Source organism: Nannizzia gypsea, genomic scaffold (genome assembly GCF_000150975.2).
Source record: "Nannizzia gypsea CBS 118893 supercont1.8 genomic scaffold, whole genome shotgun sequence".
NCBI classification, from domain to species: domain Eukaryota; kingdom Fungi; phylum Ascomycota; class Eurotiomycetes; order Onygenales; family Arthrodermataceae; genus Nannizzia; species Nannizzia gypsea.
The window spans coordinates 914,233-936,781 of NW_003345194.1; the positions used below are offsets into that span (position 1 = coordinate 914,233).

Sequence of the window (22,549 nt, forward strand, 5' to 3'; positions counted from 1 at the left end):
GGTCGGCATCATAGTAATAATGACAGGGATTTCCACACCCGCTATGCTACATTCAGTGGGGTATTCACGGTTACATCTCAGTTAAATGAATACTTTCACCCAGAATCAAGCATAGCGGCGAAATAGCCTAGGAATATCATCACTATCCATGGTTTACATGCAGTGGCCTTGGCGTTCATCAGACCGCTGTTGGTAAGGATAGTATTGTAGTAACTGTAAACCAGGAGCTCGTAGGATATTATCTGGGGTACAAGCAATATATTAAAATGACCTAGCTTCCAAAGCCTTACTTATCTTTAAGCAACTTGTGATGGGTATCAGAATGACAAGGTTGAGACCAGATTGTTTCCGACGAAAAGCTGTTGTTGGTCATATGTTGGACAGACAATTAGATATGTGGATCGAGTTATTAAACGAACCCGTCAGGTGAAGATGATGCGTATCTTCTAGAGCCATTAGATTAAATCCTGTGGCCATAAGTACTTAAATAAACCTAGGGCTCAATATCCTGGGCCTGGAATGCCGTGCATTGGATATGGTTAGAGTATATAAGCAAACAATATACAGACAAGCAGCTGGGATGGCACAGTTGTCGTTATGATGCGGGCCGACTTGGTCTCGTCCTTCTCGAGAAGCGCTGTTGATAGATAGTACTCGCATTCACCTGTTGTTGATGTATCACAGGTGCATAACTAGAGGCTTTTTTGTCATTACCGGTATAACGGGCCGATTCCCCGGCATAGGTTCCGTGGAGGATATGTGAGATTTTATTGATAGAGCAGTAGGGCAATATTACCACTAGCGATGCAATGCAAGTGGAGGATGCAGAGCTTGAAAGAGAAATCGTCAAAGCATCCAAAGGCTCCACGGGGTTTAGGTCAGAAAGAAGAGGAGCCATTTGGACCCTTGGGTAAGTGGTCGACAAGTCACACGAATTTGTGAGATGGTTCATGGAACCAGGTTTAATAGAAATGCATTCCTTTGACGGTAGGATAGCGCTGGGAGATACCCCATTTGCGGCCTGAAGGTCAGGAGGATTCAACTTATGAGCATTTACTGGAATTGCGCACAATACATCCAACACTGGGATGTGATGTCAGAGCAGGTACAGGATCGTGCTAGGTCCTATCACCTCTGCATCCGCGACACTCAAGCCTGACACAATAACGTCAGACTCAGCATGGGTGGGTATCGGAGTAGCCCGTGCTTCTTCTCCTACGACCATGTACTCTGTATGAGGCCGCCTGAAACAGCGCCGGGAGAAAATCTTTCCCTTTAGTTAGCGGCCAGCAGCTCGGTGGCTCCCATTACTGTGTGAGGGCTATTGAGCGCAGCAAAGGCCGTGGGAGACAGCATGCACGCCTTCGCCGAGGGCCGTGCCATTGGCACAGGCAAGGGTGGCGCGCGAGGGGCCATCGTAAAGGTAGCTGTCCACTCACTGGCCATTCGCAGTGTTGGAATGCATCGCAGTGGGACCACTATCAGTGATACCCTAGAGGCATGCTGCCTTGAGCGGGCGGTAAGCGCGGCTTTAGCAGCCCATGCAGGCTGCGAGATGTTCAAAATCTCGATGAGTAGCAACAGCACTGCTGAATAATTGTGCAGGTTTATACCAGTTACCGGTCGGACGCTAACCAGTAGTTAGATAGTCGGCCTCTCAGTGCTATGTACCTACTTTATAGCATGTTGGTTCGAATAGGTGCAGTTCTGGCAACTTGAACACTGTTGCTGCTTGACGATACAACGGATTCAGCCACCGCTGTAGATTGCTAATCCAGAGCTAATAGAACAGTGAGTCCAGGCTGATGCCACAAGCCATCAAGACGAGCTTTTGCTCTTTTGAAGCTCAAAAGGGCGCGAGCTGACAGCAATAAATGATCTTGAGAAGGAATACCAAGGTAATTTTTTCGCACGTTAGTCTGCTATATTTATATTTAGGCCTTGTTGATGTTTGCCTCTTCTTGGATAATGCTGCTGATGACTGAAGTTGCCGCAAGCCTTACGAAGGAACTATCAAATTCTCTTCCCTAGTTTATTTGCTGTCATAATGGATATCATTCTTTTGATACTCTTTTCTTCTGCCAACCCCTAGAATTACATTATCAAAGTCAGCCATGGTCGTGATTTGGGACTGGCCGAGACTACGGCGCACTCCGTACAAACTCCGTCTTAGAAGTTGGATAGTGATATCCTAAAATCTCCTCATATAATTTCATTCTTGGCTCCACTGTCGTTGTAGTTACCTAAAAGATGATAGTGCCTTTTGAATATCAGAATCAGGTTTGCCTGCAGTTAGTGTTCCTGTCCGTCGTCGTATCTGTTTGATGCCCCGTGCTATAGAACGCATCATTATGGGGAGCGGGACAGGGTGAAGTCACAGTTTACGTACTTTCCCGTCCATCCTTGTAGGCAATACTTATATAGGTCTCACGTTTCCTTTATGTAATTAGGCTTCGATGATCCCAATTTGTGTTCCAATTGTTTCCCGGCGTGTCTGATTTGAAGTTGGCAAGATATCGCGCCTCCACATGGCACCCTCGGGGTTAACGTGGGGAAGAGTGCGGGATTTCCCAAGAATTAGGAGTCTTCCTTGTGGAAACAAGACAAAATGACTTGGGTAAACCCATGTATTGTGGCCTTAGGAAACCTTCCTGTTGATGAGTAGACCGCAGGGGTTATCTGAGAGGCTGTCGCCGTAGTGTTTCGTCGTGGGGTAGATCCTAAGCAGGATGCCTAAATAGGGCGTCCATTAATGCCAGTATATGTACACATCTGATGTGTATATGCAATCATATGTTTTGAGTGGTTTGTAAGGGCATTGTTGTCAAAGGACATTGATCTGTAGCTGTACGGAGTATGCTGTATTGGTACGAGATGCAATTGCCGGGCCGGCTGTCCGAGTGTCTGTATTATTGAGCTTCACCTCTAGAAATCACCATCAAACCAGAGCTTTGACGAAGAAGAGCTTCAGGGCGAGACCTGCCTATAGATAGCAGAACCACCTTGCAAAAGGTGTCTGTCCAGTATCAAGTATAAGTATGGAGCACCACCCGTATTTCCGATCCGCAGGCCACAAGTAAAATTTTGCCTGGGCGAGGCAACGTGGTTGTAATAATAGCATCAAAGAGCCGTGTTTAGCTTTGACGCAGAGGGCTAGCCAGGGGTTACACTCACTTCAGCTCCACTCACCAATCCCTCTGCACGAAGCAGTTACGGAGTATGGAGACTGAGTTAACATACGGAGTATTGTTGTAATATATCGTTTCCTGGAAATTCCTTTGAAGGAGAAGTTCGGAGGCATCGAGCCATGACGCCCGGAGTGTTGGTGCTATCTTGCTTCAAGCAACAACTTCAGTTGGCGGTTTAGGAGAGATTTCTTGCTGGTTACCACTAAGTTCTGCTCAATTGTTGACTTGATTTTTAAACTGCTTAAGGTTCGGGAGCAACAAGTAGCGGGTCAGGGGGAACTCTACCCGCTTCCTCGTGGCGTACGCAGCCTCCACTCGTCCTTGGCTGGGGGAGATGAAAGCTACTACTATTATTATTATTAATAGCAGCGGGAGAGACGAGTCGAGTTGTATCCGTACTAAGAAGAGTCAGAAAGATGCAGATGGTGAGGGAAAAGGTTGGAGTGCAGCGAGCCAGGGGAGAGACAACGGAGACAGGGCTTCTACTTCTTTTTTGACCTTCCATCTATAACTAGGCCCTCTCGGCTCTTTGAAAGTTAAATTCTTTCATTCTGGACGAATAGAAACCCATGTCTCCCGGTGCTGGGCCGGCATCAAATCCTAATGGCCAAGGGAGAGCGAGAGCTCACATCCATCGAGTTGTCGAGATTTTCTGCATGAATAATAATATCGTGGAAGCTCATCAAAGACGACGGCGATCCAGTGACTGCATGACTCGAGACAGGAATTGGGAGCTATGCTTAACCGTTTGACTAGTCGTGAATATAAAGCCGTAACAAATGAAACAACCACATGGCTGGAATGCTCAAATTCTGGGTTTCTTTTTCTTTCTTTTCTGCATTTCTTTGGCCTTAGAGGAGAACGTCGATACGGAGGATTGGGAAGGGGAAGGGGGGGGGGGGTGGACAAGTTAGCCAAGTTAGCCATATCAAGCCACTCGATACGCTCGCTTTTGGTTTGCTGGCTCCCACTGACTATCCTCCAGCCCCAACGCACGTAGGGGATCAGAACAAGGATTAAACAAGCGAAGCCAGTCAAAACCATGCGCAAGTTCGGGAGGATAATTCGTGTGCTTGATGGCGTTTGCTGCAACATGCTTCATGCTACACTGCACGCACACGCTACATGCATACTTTAACATTCTCCACCGACGTGGCAAGAGCTGGGTGATAGGGGCGCGAGAAGGGTGAAAACATGTCAGCAGAATGGAGGCCGCCGTGAATTTCTCCTAGCTGCTTGATAAAAAAAGATAAATACGGGCACCACTTCGTAGTTGAAGCCCGTATAAACCCACTGGCGCATCAGAGAACCCGCCGAAATAAACCTTCGTATTGGCTGGATAGTTTCGAGAAACAAAAATAGAAAAGAAACGGAACCGAGTAGTGTTAACTATTCTGTAAGAGAAGCTTCTTAAACGCAAGAGTACTTGATTTGGGGGAAATGCTATGGTACCTCATTTGGTGATAGACCATAGGCCGCTTGTTTTGGTCTCTGGAGATCATTTCTTGTGAGTTCTTCGGATGTTTCAGCCGCGCAAGGCTAACAGACATGATATACGCAACGGTGAGCGAATCCTTTGCATCTTGAGTAAATGCTAACGAGGGAAGGAGCCTAATATATATTATTCGCATAAGCCGGCGGGTGTGTGCATGTGTTGACTAAGACTAGAGGAATAAGGATGTATAGTACTCCTTCTAGGGGTTGCCGGCAGCGAATGCATGGCCAAATCATAAATATATTTGGACGTCTTAAGTAGTACCAAGGGCAGGCATCTCTTTGAGCGAGCCAGCACCCCTAGACGTCGTCTCCACTCAGTCTTGTCCATCCGCCTCCCCCCACACGGTATATGGAGTACTATGCACGCGAGGGGAGAAGATCGTGGAATTTAGCCGTGGAAATGAAGGAGTTCGTAGAAACAACGGCTCTTTGCTGCTGTGAACATGGTTAGGACGACTAGCAGCATCAAGACTGACAGCACCTCCCTTACAATAGGGGAGGGTAAAAAGAGAAAGAGTGTTGACAGCGGAAACCCCGGTAAATAGGAAAATAAATGGGTTTATTTGCCGAAGGTAGCATGCTGATTGACAACCTTAATGCTCGGTTTTGCATGGCGAGGCGTTTTGACGATTCTGCAAGACAAACGTCTTTCTAGCCCTTCGCGAGGCCCATGGGATTCAGTGCAGGGGTTCCTCTGGTGCGGAGGAAGAAGATTTTGGCGTGTAAGGCAGAACTCGAAGTCAACCAGGGCCATCTCTTGGCTGGAGTGATCAGGGAAGAAGAATCAGAATACGGAGGAAAAGGGAACCTAAAAACGATCAAAAGCCATAGCGAAGATTTTTGAAAAGGTGCCTGAACATCTGCGAACAAGAAGTACCGGGGCGCCATGGAAATGAGCTTGACATTTGCCCTCGAATCATGGCGGCCAATGTGTTGAGATAGCGCCGATTATTGGAGGACGGTGTCCCGTTATCAAGGCAGGCCAGCATGAAATAAGATATAGATGTGCCCGCCCGCCACTTGCTTCTTTTCTTTTACCGTGACAGGGAACTGCTTTCGAGGAGATCCCATCCCACGTGTAGACCTTGAATACGACCTTGCCTGCCTTTGCCAGGGTGTCGTATAGATTGAGGTGCTCGAGTGACTTACGTCGATGCAACTCGCTGCCGAAGATGAATAATAGCGCTAATCGACCTATGAATTCCCGCTTTTTTGAAACTGTATCGCCATATATTTCCTTGTAGTTGCATACATATAGTATATATGTATCAATCTTATAGATGCCAGTTCACTGTGAGTTTGCTGGGGGGAAGAATAGCACACCCGATTCAGCCAATAGCGTGTAGCTGTGTTTCTTTAAATGTTGTATTGCCATCAGCGGGAGTTTCAGGGACCTGATACCGAACAGTTCCTTTTTCTTTGCCATAATTCTCCATTTCGTGCGAGAGAAATAAGCTCTAGGTGTCGCTGGGAACGGTGTTTGAAAGTAACCGAGTAACCGGGCCGCGGGTAGAAGATTGTATCTTCGTATGGTATCGCGTTCAAGTTATGCAACACAAGCAGTTGAAAGGCGTCAAAGGGCTTTTTCTTTCCGCTTGACCTAGGCCAAATCCGGTATTTCAACAGTTCCATGCACGAATATGACTGCCGACGTAGTATTTGCAAACAAGGCAAAGCTTATATGCATAAGTTAGTATACGGTCCACCCATGCATGAGCCTTGCAGATCAAAATTGCGCTCCGCCATCGTACATGAGATGTGGTACATGCTATACATGGGCCATATATGGCACCAGATTGGGACATCAGGCTGGGCTCACAAACCTTGCTTGTTTATACCATCTTCTTCTCTGGGAAGTCCACTTGGCGCCTGTCGTATACTTGACGCCTGTCGGATGCGCTGGAACACAGAAAAGAAGCCGATTGTCCCCCCTCAGAGATAAGATTTATACCCAGCAGTACCGCGACCACTCATGCCTCGTCTTTTGATTCTTTTATCAACTGCCGCATTCCTTATTTTCTCCATTCTCTCTGGTTTGGAAAACGTTAGCCTTTATCACTGACAGACGAGCATCGCTCCCTCTTCTTATACTTCCCAGCGGTGCGCACCTTGCTTTGCTGATACCCTTTCTCCCGGCCCGAACACTTTTTGGTCAGATCCCACGATGCTGAAAGTAAGAGCACGACGGCTTTGGACGAAGGAGGAGGATGCCCTCCTCAGAAAAGCGGTCAATGAAAGCAGTAGGTTACTATGATGAAAACTGGTGGATTCGGCGGGAGCTGACCAACTCTTTCTCTAGTGGCTCGAGGTGGTGACATCAACTGGCATCGCATAGCCTCGAACATCCCAGATCGAAACAACAAGGACTGCAGGAAACGATGGGTCTATATTCTGGCACCTTCCTTGAACAAGGGAGCGTGGAATAAAACCGAGGATGAAAAGCTGCTGCAAGGCATCCAGAAACACGGTTTCCGGTAAGCAGATTATTGGCCCTCCTATCTCACCTCTGGGCCATTAACGTGTTCTAACACATCTCTTTCTTCCAGCTGGGCACTCGTTTCACAAGTTGTCGGATCCAGACAGCCAGATCGTAAGTTGAGCTTACACCCGCAACCATAGGATGCCAATCATTAACTTTTCTTTTGAGCAGAGTGTTCAAGGCGGTGGCATGAATCTTTGAACCCAGAAATAAATAATGACAGATGGTCACTTCTGGAAGACGAGATTTTGAGGGAGGCCGTTGAGATATATGGTCGAAGATGGACCGAGATCGTGGATAGATATTTTCCCAATCGAACGCCGATTGCCGCGAAAAATAGGTATGTTGCATACTGTCGCTGCAATGGTCCAGTGCCTGTTTAAATGAAGTCCCCCTTCCTAATGTGTCTCCGATTGTTAGATATACCCAGCGCTTTGGCAGTAATAAAGCCGATGGAACAGTACCGAAGGCTTCCGGAAGTGTTGCCAGGAAGAAAGCCCCGATGGTGAAACCGGCCGCCAGCCCTGTGCCGCGGGTTGAGGAAAATCGAAGTGTTTGTCAGACGATCATGCCAAAGCTCCTTTGGCATGTCCCAGATCATACTCAGAGCCAGCCAGCCCGGCTACCAGCTCCGTCAAAAGTCACGGTCCCCGAGGTATGGCCAACCAACGATGTCCACTCGCCTTTGGCTGCGGTCCCTTCCTATCAACAGGTCCCAAGTCTCACGAGCTCACCGAGTCCGGTACCGATTCCGCACACTCCTTTGATTGATCCAATCCGTCCTTGTGAGCCAACAAGTATATCGCCTTATTCATATTACGCCGTCACATCATCGCAGGCAGAGATGTGTGCGCCTTCATTTACAGATCCGCCACTTAATGGCAATTTTGGCTATGACCCATGGACTTCCAACGATATGTTGTCTCTCCTCCACACCGGGGTAATGGGATATCCAGACATGGAACACAGCACCAACATTCCTACAATGGGGCCACGATACGACCACATTAGGTTTTCTGATCACACGACTTTATTGACTTTATAGACAGCGGCTATACAAAGGGTATATAGCAATGAAAATCGGAGTTTCTTTGGGGGGAATATGGGAATTTCAATCGTTGAAGGTTATTCAAGAGCTTCACCATGGCCTCTTTTAATCAACGAAGGGTGTATATAGACCTAGGATAGTGGAAATGGTAGAGCTTTCTCTTGGGGTGTTCTTTTTATCTGCTTATATTTATAATGTTAGCTCTTGAGACCTCAACTCGGCCATATCTTTCATAGTGTGCTTGCAGGCGCCTCTGGGAGATTGCATTATCGCCGTGTAGCCAACGAATAAGAGATATCTGCCTGACTCTCACAAGAGGAAAGACCCGGGTTCCAGGTTTTGAATGTTGGTGGGAGCACCAATATCGCTATTCTTTTGTGACAGGATGGCCGGGCCTCTATGTGGTTGATCCATTTGGCTGTGAATGTAGTTGTTGCTTTAGGTGCAAGGGAAGACTGCAAGTGAACTGAATAACTGGTTGGATTTAATAATACACGGCTAAGCCTTAACCGACCTATCTATATTCAGATGTTGTATACCGTCCTCGTCTGTCGTTCGCCCGGACCGTTTTATTGTGTTCCATAGTTCAGGATACGCGACTTGTGCCCATTCTTCGGCCTGATCTTTCCAGAATTGGTACGGTATTGAGTTGTAGAGGTTTACAAGCCTGTGAACGTTGGTAGTTAGTAAAAGTAGAGTATGTCTGACAGTGAAGGTACTTAGCATACGTGAGCGTAGTTGGTGTGGAGCCGGTTTGTGACTCCATTTGCTTGATAGCTTGGACTGCGAGTTCCAGCTCACAATGCCCTCCAAGAGCGCCAATATATGCATTATAGACGTCATTATTGATAAGTATATCCATGGATTTCAGCTTCTCCATCATTTTAATCGCCTCTTCCCGGCCGTTGCCGTAAGATTCACAGACTCTAAAAAACACAACTAGCGTTCGTTCAGAAGGGCCTTCTTCTGAGTGAAGTATGTCTCTGAAAATTCTCATCGCTTGATCCGCTAACCCGCAGGCGGCATAGGCCAGCATTAAGCTATTGCGAATCTTGGTGGTTGGAGCAACTTGAAGGTCAAGTTTTAGCATATTGTGGACCAATTGCAAACTGTCTGGGTCCGCACACTTTGCAATCCCTTGGAAACAGCGAGCATAGGTATAAGATGTTGGTCGGATATTAGGGTCGCCCTTTTGCCGCATATGACCGAAAACTAAGCAGGCAAGATCGGATCTCTGACGGTCAAAAAACACGTTCATGATCATCGTCCTAGTTGAAACAGGGGTTGTAGGTATAGCCAAGTTCAAAAGCTCGTACACCTCCCATGCGCTGTCGACTGTTTGATCGGTATCTTTGATATAATCAAGGAAAGGCAACCTGATCTTTTGAAGTTCTGACGGGTCGAAAGTGTCGATAATTGGCCGGAGTAAAGTAGATACACCCTCTAAATCGCCTCGGTGTAGTAAAGCTTTGCAAAGAGTGCTGAGGGTCATCGAGTCAAATCGGCCACCCACGTCTTGCAAAATATCCACAAGAGTGTTAACGGTATCAAAATCGATTGACGAATTTTCCACTATACAGAGTTTCTTGATGAAGTCGTTCAAGAACTCAACGTTGGATAAGTCAAATTCCACTTCCGGGCCGAGTGATTGGAACAATTCCGCGGCCTCCTTAATTTGTCCCGAGTGGACCAGTGAATGTATCTGTAGCACAGCCGTTCTAGCGTTAGGAGTTAGACCCAATGCCTGTGCCACTTGTATAGCCTGTTGGGCAATTTCTGCTTCCTTGTGTAGGTTCGCATATTCGATTATCATGTTGACCGTGTCAATTGTCATTGTAGTTCGTATTTCTGGATTGTTTGCGGCCATTTCATCCAGCTGTTTACAAATTGAGCCTGAAGAACGTCCCCGCAAAAAGGAAAAGAGAAGCAGTGCATCTCTAGTTTCTGGAGTTGGGTGTGTTGGAAATGAACTGACTATTGTTGCAGCCCACGAGTACATAGCATGCCGAAGCGCGAACTTGAGTAGATGTACATTTGTGGCTGTTGACTTTTCGATAGGAAGCTCCGCCACGGTTTTGATTGCGTGGAAATAATTTCCATCGACTAGCATGGAGATCAATTTTTCCTGGCGCTCCATATTCAATGTAACACCGCATTCTTCCATCTTCCTCAGCACCATTGTGGTCTTCGACGGGGTATTTTGTTCGGCCCCTAGACGTCTGCCTTCTTTGGCAAATCCTTTTATGATACTAGCCCAAGGTGATAATTCATTGTTCAGGTCTGGCGTAGATTTCCAATAGGAAATGGTCAGCTTTAATGCATCGGCGGAAAATCCAGTGGAAGAGAGAACGGTGATGTACGACGTGAAGGCTTCGAGACTAGGCTCCGGAGTTACCTCTGGAGTCCTCGCACGTATTCGACGTATCTGTCCCATGACATTTCTTGCCAAGTCATTAACCAGCTCGGCGGCATCTGGAGTGAAGTCTGCTCGCGCCAGTGCTTCCAAGGTATATTCAAAGTTTTCGAGCTCTAAAAATTCTCGTAGAGAGCCTTGGGGATCTTTTGAAGGGACACTTAAAAGGTGCTGAAAGGTGCGCAAAAGGAGCTCCGCTTGATAACGAGTCAACGTATCTTGACCGAGCCTTTTGTCTATAAACCGCATGAATCCCGTCGCGAGAATGAAAGGAGGTGGAGGCCGCGATTGTTGTTCCAGGGCATGTACCAGCTGTACCATAGCCTTCGATCCATATTCTGAAGTGTCATTTTGCTTCCCAGTGTTGGTTTCGGTCACCCGTCGAATAGTTGGGAAGCTGAATATATGTCTCCTCTGGCTGGGGAGGATCGGGCGAAAGGTGCGAGCGCGGGGCTTCGCGGAAGAAAGAAAGTGCCTGTAGCATCTCGACGCTACGAACGACTTGTTCGCGAGGAATGTATTGAACATTCCGGCCATCTTAATGTGCCGAGTTGGTGTGATTGTCCGATTTCACAGCTGCGTCGAGCATGGTTAGAAATATTCGGGTTGTGCTGGCTTGTAGGGTATAACTCACTGGACATGCATTCTACCGAGACAGAACCATAGTATGCACCCGATTATCTTTAATTGAACGTGCAATTCTCGGTATAACCATGTTCTGCTGGTCCCTTCAGGCGTCTGGTCAAGCTGGTGGTTTTTTATGCTTCGTGAAGCTTTAAAAGAAACGCGCGGATGTCAAGGCTTGGCATTTTTTGACCAAGCTAAACGCATATAAAAAAATCTCGTGCTGGACGGCATTGAAAGACGTTTCGAAGCAGCAGATCAAGCCATCAAATACCAATTACTTGGGCATATAACGGAAACATCTCTATTGCCGATACCTGCAATGGCTACCAAATTGGCCACCTGCCGTCCGATTCTCTGCCAGCTTACGGGCTTCACTCCCCGGGTCTCATACCGGGCCAACTCAGGCTTTGGGGGAGTTACCTTGAACCCAGCGACAGGTAAGTCATATTACTATCTAAATGGGTGTCTTGTGAACTTTCTATGGGTGTTAATTGAAGCTGACTGCCTGTATATCTATAGACGCCAGACTCCGCGGTATTAGACGGAGACAGCTCCAGAACCAACAGTTTGAGGCAGAGAGAGCCCGGGAACAGCGAGCTATCGACCTACAGAAGCAGCAGACCAGGAACTGGCAACCCGGCGATGTGTACTCTCCGCGCGACCTGAGCCCGGCGGAAATGAAGAAATGGAAGAAACGGCGCAACCCTACGACCGATATTTTCGACGCTCTATCGCTGAACCCTCTGGACATGTACAAGGTATTTGCGATCTCTCCCCGTCCATTCGCTGCTTAACCAGAGATTCCCAGTACTAATTGCATTGCAACTTATTAGAATCCTGCCGTCATGTCCGAATACGTTAGTGAGACGGGCCGAATCAAGTCAGCGAGAGAGACCGGCCTGCGACGAATCAACCAGAGGAAGCTATCCAAGGCTATCAGGAGGGCAGTCAGCATGGGACTTATGCCTAGCGTCCACAGACATCCAGAGATTCTAATGCTTGAAAGGAAGCTCTAAGCCTACACAGTCCCTGTTTTCCCGCATACCCTTTGGTGTTTGAGATGATTACCAGATGTATACTACGCATTAGACTCGATTGTTTCTATCTACCCGACTGTATAAAAGACGATCTTACTACTCTTAGCCGGCTGTTTCAGTAAGCGTGGCCCTTTTTTCATGTCTGGCATCCATCTATAACATCATGCTTGTTATATCGCCTTATTCAGCATCAAACGCGCTGGCTGCCCCGCCCAGATACTTGTTTCTCTCCAACAACAACTCGACGTAGTAGACACCACATCTTCAGTTTAAAAGACGAATAAAGACAAGCAGCAGCATCTTTAGGCCCACGATGAGCATTAGAAGCGGTAATATCCGATTTGGGGGCTCCTTTTGTTACCAGTGGCTGACATGCTGTTAGATTCCACATGGGCTGCTTGCCCTTCAACAACCCGCGGCCAGCCAACCCAGCTCTCATCTGACCCAAAAGGCGAACGGCTAGCCTACGCAGTAAGGATGCCTTTAAAAAGCGCCTCCTCAGCATGTCCATGCCATTAGAGCAGCTATAGTCTGACGAATTGCGTTCAACAGTCCAACAGGTCCATATTCCTTCGGTCGATAGACAATCCGTCGGTTTCAACCCAGTACACAGCCCACACTGCAGAGACAACTGTTGCCCGCTTTTCACCCTCCGGATACTACGTTGCCAGTGGAGACGCTTCTGGTATTGTGCGTGTGTGGGACTGCGTTGGCGAGGGTGTCACGAAAGGAGAATATTCCATTGTGAGCGGAAGAATCAACGACCTGGCCTGGGATGGTGATTCGCAGCGCATAATTGCCGTTGGTAAAGGAAACCAGCGATTTGGGCACTGCATAACGGCGGATAGCGGCAATACAGTTGGTGAAATAACGGGTCATAGTCAGGTTATCAACTCGGTGTCGATCAGGCAGCAGAGGCCGTTACGCGCTGCAACGGCTGGAGATGATAGGACTCTAGTGTTTTACCACGGAGCTCCCTTCAAATATAATACTGGTATTCGGGAAAAGCACAATAACTTCATCTACGGTGTTGCCTTTAGCCCGAACGGCGATAGCCTGGTTAGTGTGGGTGGTGACCGGAGGATTTGGATCTACGACGGGAAGACTGGAGAGGTCAAGGGCCAGATTGGAGAGGGTGAACACAAGGGCAGCATTTTTGGTGTTTCCTGGTCGAGTGATTCTCGAAAATTTGTCACTGCTAGCGCTGACCGAACGGTGAAGCTTTGGGATGTTGAACAGGGCAAGGTTGTTCAGAATTGGGTCCTCGGGGAGGACGGTGCTGCTGGTGTAGCGGACCAACAGGTCGGAGTTGTATGGCCTAATGGAAGAACTGATGGGTTGACCATAAGCTTGTCCCTCTCAGGAACTCTTAATTATCTGGTTGAAGGGACTGAAAAGCCAATCAGACGAGTGGAGGGACATCAGAAAAATATAACCACTTTATCCTCTCGCGAGGCCTGCCCGGGTGATACTTTTTGGACCGGTAGCTATGATGGAAGAGTCTGCCAATGGAACCTATCGGACGGATCGGCACAAACAACTAATGGGTTGGGACACAACAGCTATGTTGCGGGCTTTTCGGCCACTGGAGAGGGAAACTCGGGACATATATACAGTGTTGGATGGGACGATAAACTAAGATCCATTGATCTGGATTCTAACTCCTACACCGAGCTTGATACCAAACTTGCTGCACAGCCAAAGGGCATTGCTACCGCGGGAGACTTTATCATCGCAGCCAGTTCCGACTGTGTTGAGATATTTTCCAAGGGAAAACTCACTGGGAAGTACGCCTCTAAATCACAAATAACCACCGTTGCTGCTGTCGGTTCAACAGTAGCTATTGGTGGTGAAGATGCTTCTATTTGGATTGGCAAACTCGACGGTAATGGTACCGACATCAACATTAGCATCGAGACCAAACTGTTGAGGAACCGAATTACTGCATTAGCATTTTCCCCCGATGCATCAATCCTAGCTGCTGGTGATTCGAGTGGTAGAATCATGGTCTACAAGACCGCAGATGGCAGCATAGTTACGGATCGCTGGGCAGCACATACCAGTCGTATCACCTCTCTTTCATGGAACAAGGAAGTGACTCATTTAGTGAGCGGTTCGCTCGATACCAATATCTTTGTATGGAATCTTGCTCGCCCTGGTGACAGACTGCAGATGAAGAACGCTCACCAGGAAGGTGTCAACGTTGTTACTTGGATAGGCGACGGATCTAAGATTGCATCAGGAGGTGCTGACGGTTCCGTAAAGACCTGGAAGGTTGAGCTTGCGAAGTAAACACTTGTTAATATAACCAACTCATTCTAAATAGGAAAACAGTGATTTTGCTTTTCCTCCGCTGCTCTGAAGAAGATTTGTTATTATTACCATGGATTCAAACGAGTTACTCGTATTGAAGATTTCTTAATACAGGTGCTTTTGAAGTTGGCAAATAACCTGTAAATAAACCGTAGTGAGTTCCGTCTATAAAGAAGGAATACGTTAGCATCCATACTATAGATGAGACCTTCAATATGAGTAACAGCATGCGGACGAACTGGACATTATTTTAAGATTGACTGTGTCATTTTGGAAAAATCAAGTGATTAGTTGATCTTTACACCTCTGCAACTTTAGACCGACGAGAAAGGGAATGGTTTCTAAAGCGGAAATATATACCTTGACGGATCGTTTAAAGTGAACACATATTCCCTTGAAGTCCGCTAACTGATTTGGATATCTAGGTCTCTTGAATTTAAAGGGCTCAATAAGCGCCTAGTCTGCCCGGGTATTTCTAAGCTACGGCGTGAGCAAAAGCCTGGTCTAACATCGCATAATGTATTCGTGGTACATATCATCAAGGAGAAGCTGTAGCTCTCCCTGCTAGTTATTAAATTAGCCCAACTACCGATAACTTACGAAGTGGTAGACAGCCTTTGGTTTTAAATTGGGATCCTGTGAAAGATTGTCTATAAACCCGATAACCAAAGGAGGTATCTATGCTTCCCGTCTTTACTTGTGTGCCTGTATACAGTGTGCTCAACTAAGGGCTTATGATGGGTCCACGGCTTGCACACTGCTTGATATTTGCTGTTATGAAACTAAAGTCGGTAGCTAGCAAGGGTATTTGCCGAAATGATGAAGATGGCGTCAATGATATTTCCGCAAGGTTTTATGGAGTGTATTATTTTCCTGCATGAAATGCACTGGGTGACCTTCGCTTCTCTTTAGCCGTTAGCGTGGTAAGGAGTTATGTTCCCGATTTCCTCAGTAGAAGTATACAATAGGTTCTTCAGTCTATTCGACGTATAAAATTGCCTTGTAGTCGCAAATTATAATAACACGAAGAGGTGGTACTCGGAGCATCTTGTCCAAGGCATCATAGGCCATCATAGATCATAGCTCTTTTATGACGCATTAACTTATCTCTTCTAATCTGGATATTGACACCTTGAAGTGACCTTTATATAGTACCATGGTCTCCCCTACGCATCGTTCCCTTTTCAAAGCAAAACAAGGTGCTGCATCAACAAATTGCAATGTATCAGAGGCCACAACATTTTGGGGGTACTGATGAGTCTCAGCCTTATCATTTGGCTCGTAAAGGAAGATGACAAGGTCATCGTATCCTGCTGCCAAACATATTGCGTTCTCATCTGCATGAGCTTTCACACCAAGTCTACATGTAACCTGATGGAGAGGTTCGAGATGGTTGAGGGCAACCCTTCTTCCGTGACCCAAAACAGCGAGGGCCTTGAGGGCTAGACTAATGCCCATTAGGCAGGTAGAGCCAGAGAATACGTCGGAGGGTATAATAAAAAGATGATGCTGACCCGTCAGTAACATTGCAATTCCAGTCTATTAGTCCCAAGTGTTATAATGCGTAAATGCATGCAATGGAGATGCTTATTATAGTTATCCGTTGACCTAGCAGAGAGCCATGGAAACTTCTTTTGGCTACTCAGGGTAATCGTTCAATCAATAGGCCTTGCATATGCCAATGATAATTATAACAACACTAATTCCTGATTTCATGACTCAGTTTGTGGGATAAGCGCTATTTGGGCTACTCCGGGCCGAACCTTGTGTGGTTTTTAACCTTTAAATGCCAAGTCTTGCCAAGAGTCAAGAGTTCTGTGATAGTTATGCGTAATAACATGATCATGTGATCTTATTTTCAAGCTCCTATAATTCACAAGGCATATTGTATTCTTTTGGTTCCATCTTCAACCTTGTAATGCAAACATGACATTGCGACTAGGTGTTTGGAGGAAGGTACTTCGACAAACCCTGTCCTCCTCAGCAAAATCTCGATCATTTAATACCCTACCACGAGCGATATCTGTGGAGGAGGAGACTTTGCCTCACTATACGCCTGAGTATTATTTACCCGGTCAATATTGGAGATATATACAAGACTAGATACCATATTACAGGAAAACTTGGCTATGGGGCGTATTCGACAAGTTGGCTATGCCGTGATCTTCAGTTTGTGCCTCCATTACGAATTGAAAAGCTTTTCCTAACAAATCACCATTCTTAAAGACAACAAGCACAGTGTACTAAAAGTATTTACATCACTGCCGGAATACCCCACAGCAACTGATCGTGAGATAAAGATCTACAAACATCTTACAAATATCAATTCTGCCCATCCAGGTCAATCGCTGATCCGGGAGTTGTATGATTCGTTTGATCTTCAAGGACCTATTGGCAAACATTGCTGCCTAGTACTACAGCCAATGCGCATGTCACTTCTTGAAATGATGGGACTTAATTCACAGTCATTTGATCTGCCTCTCCTGAAAATGACAGTCAAACGACTTTTGTCCGCTCTTGACTTTTTGCACACAGAAGCCGAGATAATTCATTGCGGTACTCAGCCATTCTTTGTTATATCACTGGCTAGTTACTAACCAGAACTAGATTTGAAGACCGATAATCTGATGCTCGGTCTGGAGGACACCACCACACCGAGAGAATTTGCGAAAGCAGAAGCTAAGAATCCCAGTCCGCGGAAGAAGATTGATGAGTCACGTACCGTGTACAAGAGCCGCAAATTTCTGCCACCTTTTGGAGGAAAAGGTTATGGTCTTCAGTTCTGTGTGACTTTGGCGAGGCACGAATTGGAAAACGACATGAGTCCGGCCCAATCGTCCAACCGAATATTTATAGAGCACAGGAGATCATACTGGAAATGCCGTGGGGGAGTGCTGTTGATATTTGGAACCTGGCGGGCTTGGTACGTACTGCGCTTTTGTGACTGTCGTATTGTACTGCCCTGCTTATTGCTCGTTAGTAGATATGGGACCTCTTTGAAGGAGAGCATCTATTTGGAGCCATATTTGACGCTAAAGGTGGTCACGATCCCTTCAAGCATTTGGCACTCATAGTTGCGTTGATCGGGCCACCATCAAGCGAATTTGTCAGACGTAGTGAGACAACCGAGCAGTGTTTTGACCTAAGTGGTAAGCACTGCCTTCTCCCCGAATATTTCAAAGCCTTACCAGAGAGTCAGTGCTGACACGGAAATAGGTGACTGGATTGCTCATGAAGATGCATCTATACCATTGGTCTCCCTGGAGAGCCTAGAAAGGCGACTATCAGGACAAGAGAAAGAATCGTTTATTCGATTTATGAGATCGATGCTCAAGTGGCTGCCGGAGGAACGCAGCACGGCAAAACAGCTGCTTAAGGATCCATGGCTGCTCTAATACAGTAAAAAGCTCAGGGCTGACCCACCCAGGGCGGCGAATGGTAGAACGACATGCCTGGGGATATTCATCTCGTTTTTTCCTTGGTATAGTAGCTGATTGAGATAGGGTAATCTTTCTCGCGTAGCCCGAAGTTAATATTATTGCAGAGTCTCTTTGAGTTCTTGTTGTTCTCCTCAAACTGATTTTCGGAGTATCCAGGCCAATGCACTTGGAGTCAAGTTTTCGGCTGACCCATTCTTATTAAGCCAGAAGCGATTGGGGTGATGGTCCACCTTATCGCTGATGTATAGGCTTCTTGGGAACCGAACACCACTGTAGGACTCGATGAAGTCGCCTGTGACTGCATTCTTGTTGCCGCCGCAGTCATCCGTCCATGTGGTCGACACCCAGGCAATACATATATCATCATCGTGTCCTGGGAAAAACCTGTACGGACTATACCCCTTGATTGTCATGCTCGACTTTGATTTCACCAATATTGCCTGCTTGTACTCTTCCGAGGTCGACAGTAATATAAACAAACCCCCAACTTCATTCCAGATGCGCCTACTTGAAGGTTAGCTATAACTTTCCACGGATTAGCCAGGGCCACGTATCAATAAAACCATACACATTAGGAAGGCCACCTACAGAATTGGACACTTGAGGCTCATTGATAACAACAGCGGCTTTGATCGAGCTAGAGTGCAAGGGCTCACCAGCAATAGTACCAAGCATGTTCACGATCGCCATGTTTGCAAAAGTGAGGTACGAGGCATGCAAACTTATGAAGATGAAGACAGCAAACAGGAACGGGCTGGTGTAGTCACGATGGTTCATATGTGGTTGTACCTTGAGAATCTATCTGTAGCGGTTGGGGGAGCTGTTTATAGACACAACCCTCCATCGGGTTATCGGATAGCAATGCCCATCTATCATTGTCAAAATGATCTGATGCTGTGACTGCCTCTCCAATTAATCGTTGCCGACGAGGGAAGCATCTTCCCTATCTTGTGTGTCGTTTGTTGTCGAGGCACTGACAGACTGTTTCATTAATATGATTTCATTCCTTCAGAGACATGGATATAAAGGTCCAACAGTAAGGCGCTTTCTCTTCGTCTTCGTAGTGGCCAGAATGAAATGAAAGCAATAAACAATATCAACATCCAATAGTTATGTACGCTGTGGTATTCCGTAGGATGCATGGAATAAGAATACATCATCCCACGAATCGACTTTCTCTAAATAAAATTTGCAGCTAGTTTGCTTAGTAATAGCCGTCGCGTACAGAGAAGAGGCTCAAACGGCTAAAACGCATGTGTTACGGAAACTAGTAATTTATATTTCCTAATCTGGTATACCGGATAATCCGGCGGACACAGACCGTAATATACGCTAGTACGATCGTTTCATCCTTCTGGAGTGTTCATTGAATTGAGCTCAACGTCGGTTTCTATCCCGAAGAAGATGCTCACCATTCAGCAGTGCAAGATAAGCGGTGTTATCCTGTTTCTGAGCATTCACGGCATGTTAGCTATGACCCTCTTGTGAGGTAACTAACTAAGTATCGTCAACTGGTTAAAGGAGCAAAGACTTGCATAACTCCCTGAACTGTCAGTTAGTTGGCGCTGGTGACTTGGTTATCATGGAGCTTGGAGGATAACATTGTGGCAAAAGGATGCAGCTGCGTAATGGCAGCTGAGAGTCATGATTCATGCATGCTCCAGGACATCTAATACCATTGATGCCACACGTACCGTAAGGGGCTCTGTTGATCATATCTACGAACTACCGCTCGGGTGCCGAACAGCGACATATGCATCAACACGAGAAGACCACTCAATGACCCATAGCTTTACTCCGGTTCATGCATTATGACGTGAAAAGCAACAGCCAAGGTTGCGGTCCGCTGCACAAGGCAACAAAACACTCCACAACAATAAGACAGGAGCTATATATGATGCAATATGGCAGCTCTTAATTGATGGCAAATTTACTAGGTTATAAAGCTGAAGTCTTCTGATCACAGATATGCTGTCCTGACTTTCACTCCACAGGCATCATTCGTGATCTGAACCGTCTATTTCTGTTATTCCTAAAACAACAATGCGTTACCTCAAGCTATCGGCCCTTGCCTTTTTTCTACCTTTTTTCCCTTTTACTCTTGCTGCTGGGGAGAGTGATCTGGTCGGATGCAATGCTGTCAGCTGCCCTACAGTCGATGGCTCTGACCGCTGTACAGTTGGCGATATAACCCATATTGGCGTGGGAATTTCGCAAATCCAAAATGCACCTTTTGCCTTGGAAGGATTTTCTCTCGTGAAGGGAGTCAATGTTTCGAATAAGGCCAATGATGACCCCGGGCTTCCGTTCAAGTCGCTATACTACCTATCTACCCCAGAAACGACGGATCTCGCAAGCCTCCACGGATGTGCTATCCTCTTCAACGACCCTCCTTTCAAAAAGTTTAAATACCCCATGAGGGAAGGCAAAATAAGCGGTACTTCGGTGATCGTTAATATGACAGATAGCCGCGCTGCAGCAGGAATGTGCTCAGAGGTTATCGAACAGAGTTGTATTGATAAGATTCTGCAAAAGGCTAGTGACGTGGCCGGCGAGGGCAATAGCAATACATGCGAGAAACTTGAGCGGGAGATGAAAAAGAACTTTGATGAATGCACGAGTTTTGGCGGCCAAGGCAGCTCTCTTGGGAATTTCACCGTCAAGTCCCTTGACGCCCTCATCACAGTGAAAAACTCATCGGATTGCTGGCCCACAAAGAAGAAATCGGACCGGCTGTTAGAGATTGGGAAGGTGACATCTTATGTAAGTATACCTACCTACTTATTATTTTCTTGACATCGTGTCTAACCAGCCCTTCCTGCGCAGAGAAACGAAACAAATACTTATGCTGATTATACTGAAGAGGCATACAAGATCACTCCGGTATTGACTGTATTCGTTGGCGGGAACAACAGCCTAGTTGACCGTACCTCTTCTCAGATGACCTGCTTGAAGGTCATTACTATCCAGAAGTATGACGTGGAGCCGGGTCGCCCAGAGAATAAAGCGACAAGTCTGATAGGCAGTTGGCTGATTATGGCAATTGTAGTATTGATGGGGACCTTTATGACTCTATGAATAGCCCTGAGAAAATACTCATATGTAACGTTAACAAGGCGATAGATGTGCTATAGTTTTGATACCTTATATGAAACTCTGATGTCGATGAGATCCCTTCAATCGCAAGTGGACAACAATTCATTAATTCCCCAGCTGCTATTTATCATTATCATCTTCGGCTTAATGTTATTCTATCCTTGGACGCCGGGAGTAGAGTGTCATCACACTCAAAATGGACAGAGGTATGCATATCTGTTAGTTATTCCAATGCCTGATGGAATGTTTCCGAGGCCATCGGCGCTAATCATCTTTATTTATAGACCTCCAATTGAAATCTATGTTTAGAAAAGGAGCCCAGCACACTGAATTAAGCCCATGTAAACTTATAACCACCAAGGTTGCTGTCAAAATATCGCTCCATTTGGTAAACGTCAATTTAAGCTTAGATCAAGAGCCAGCCGCCCATCCGTTATTTAACCTTAACTCCTGGTTGTTAACTGGCGCACGTTAACCGTTCATGCAGCCAAGTAACTAACGGATATAACAAAATCAACGACCGAACACAGGGAGTTCCAGTCACCTTTCTCCGCGGTGGTGGGTATATATATAAGAACTGACACCTCCGGTGTGATACATGTAAATGCTCTCAGATACCTACTAGGTAGTGATGTACCCATCTAGTTGTGGATTGGTATGTTACCTAACTGGTTAGCAAACTAACACTTAGACTTCTCAATAACCGATGTATAATGGTCCAAGTATAAGAAACAAAACCGCCCCTATCGCCCCACAGATAAAACAGGGTATAATAAGACACAAGATCCGGAATAAAGGTTGCTATAGCCGTAGCAAAATGGCTTTCTGCTCCATAATTAGGGCTGCCGGCGAGATTGAAATTGTGGCTTTCTCCAAGGCATATTCTGCATAACTAGTTAGTTAATTGCCGCCCGCTTGGCGATAGGACTAGGTAGGCATCCCTTAGTCCGCGTAGCATCCAGGGAGGAGAGCGCTTAGTTAGCTACCTGCATAAGATCTAGAAATCTGCCGAATACGGAAGATGCAGGTGTAATTCCGGGATATAAATGCGACTTTTGAAAATGTCCTGGTTACATGGCTGCATTCTAATCTTTATATTAGGAATAAGACATCCTTGTATCAGTGTCTGAACAACGGGCATCCTTTCGGAAACGAAAGTAGACTGATGACTATCATGAGACTCTGGTAAAGTTACACAATAATAAACTCTAAGCGGGCAGATGGCAATGAGACTGTAGCATGGAGAGTGTATGCAGTATTTACTTGGTAAATACTAGATCTGCTAATGAAAATTGAGTGGTTCATCCTGCGCTAGAGCTTGAGATTAACACCATTGGAGCCTCTGCAAGTAATCTCAGCAAACAGTTCCAAGTAGTTGTGGCAAAACACCGACTTGTGCGTGTTTCACATT

General features: G+C 46.3%; 8 protein-coding genes across 8 annotated transcripts; 6 read left to right on the forward strand and 2 right to left on the reverse strand.

Annotated features, from left to right (window-relative positions):
* Positions 1–1,354: 1,354 nt before the first annotated feature.
* On the forward strand, positions 1,355–1,795 carry MGYG_08191 (hypothetical protein; the record flags this gene model as incomplete). Its single annotated transcript, XM_003169964.1, has 3 exons — positions 1,355–1,519; positions 1,642–1,699; positions 1,788–1,795. The coding sequence occupies 3 exons, from the start codon at positions 1,355–1,357 to the stop codon at positions 1,793–1,795; spliced, it is 231 nt and encodes a 76-aa protein (XP_003170012.1).
* Positions 1,796–6,849: 5,054 nt separating this feature from the next.
* On the forward strand, positions 6,850–8,209 carry MGYG_08192 (hypothetical protein; the record flags this gene model as incomplete). Its single annotated transcript, XM_003169965.1, has 5 exons — positions 6,850–6,925; positions 6,985–7,159; positions 7,232–7,275; positions 7,336–7,504; positions 7,585–8,209. 5 exons carry the CDS (start codon positions 6,850–6,852, stop codon positions 8,207–8,209), a joined length of 1,089 nt encoding a protein of 362 aa, XP_003170013.1.
* A 501-nt stretch (positions 8,210–8,710) lies between these two features.
* On the reverse strand, positions 8,711–11,162 carry MGYG_08193 (hypothetical protein; the record flags this gene model as incomplete). The annotated part of the gene is made up of 2 exons (XM_003169966.1): positions 8,711–8,879; positions 8,941–11,162. The coding sequence occupies 2 exons, from the start codon at positions 11,160–11,162 to the stop codon at positions 8,711–8,713; spliced, it is 2,391 nt and encodes a 796-aa protein (XP_003170014.1).
* A 409-nt stretch (positions 11,163–11,571) lies between these two features.
* MGYG_08194 (mitochondrial 37S ribosomal protein RSM18) lies at positions 11,572–12,268 on the forward strand (the record flags this gene model as incomplete). The annotated part of the gene is made up of 3 exons (XM_003169967.1): positions 11,572–11,689; positions 11,772–12,010; positions 12,086–12,268. The coding sequence occupies 3 exons, from the start codon at positions 11,572–11,574 to the stop codon at positions 12,266–12,268; spliced, it is 540 nt and encodes a 179-aa protein (XP_003170015.1).
* A 393-nt stretch (positions 12,269–12,661) lies between these two features.
* MGYG_08195 (stress protein) lies at positions 12,662–14,581 on the forward strand (the record flags this gene model as incomplete). Its single annotated transcript, XM_003169968.1, has 2 exons — positions 12,662–12,760; positions 12,842–14,581. 2 exons carry the CDS (start codon positions 12,662–12,664, stop codon positions 14,579–14,581), a joined length of 1,839 nt encoding a protein of 612 aa, XP_003170016.1.
* A 1,947-nt stretch (positions 14,582–16,528) lies between these two features.
* On the forward strand, positions 16,529–17,875 carry MGYG_08196 (CMGC/SRPK protein kinase; the record flags this gene model as incomplete). Its single annotated transcript, XM_003169969.1, has 6 exons — positions 16,529–16,558; positions 16,720–16,771; positions 16,829–17,158; positions 17,210–17,525; positions 17,583–17,640; positions 17,819–17,875. The coding sequence occupies 6 exons, from the start codon at positions 16,529–16,531 to the stop codon at positions 17,873–17,875; spliced, it is 843 nt and encodes a 280-aa protein (XP_003170017.1).
* An 11-nt stretch (positions 17,876–17,886) lies between these two features.
* MGYG_08197 (hypothetical protein) lies at positions 17,887–18,819 on the reverse strand (the record flags this gene model as incomplete). Its single annotated transcript, XM_003169970.1, has 4 exons — positions 17,887–18,068; positions 18,094–18,151; positions 18,180–18,546; positions 18,611–18,819. The coding sequence occupies 4 exons, from the start codon at positions 18,817–18,819 to the stop codon at positions 17,887–17,889; spliced, it is 816 nt and encodes a 271-aa protein (XP_003170018.1).
* A 1,266-nt stretch (positions 18,820–20,085) lies between these two features.
* Positions 20,086–21,120, forward strand: MGYG_08198 (hypothetical protein; the record flags this gene model as incomplete). The annotated part of the gene is made up of 2 exons (XM_003169971.1): positions 20,086–20,805; positions 20,869–21,120. The coding sequence occupies 2 exons, from the start codon at positions 20,086–20,088 to the stop codon at positions 21,118–21,120; spliced, it is 972 nt and encodes a 323-aa protein (XP_003170019.1).
* Positions 21,121–22,549: the final 1,429 nt, after the last annotated feature.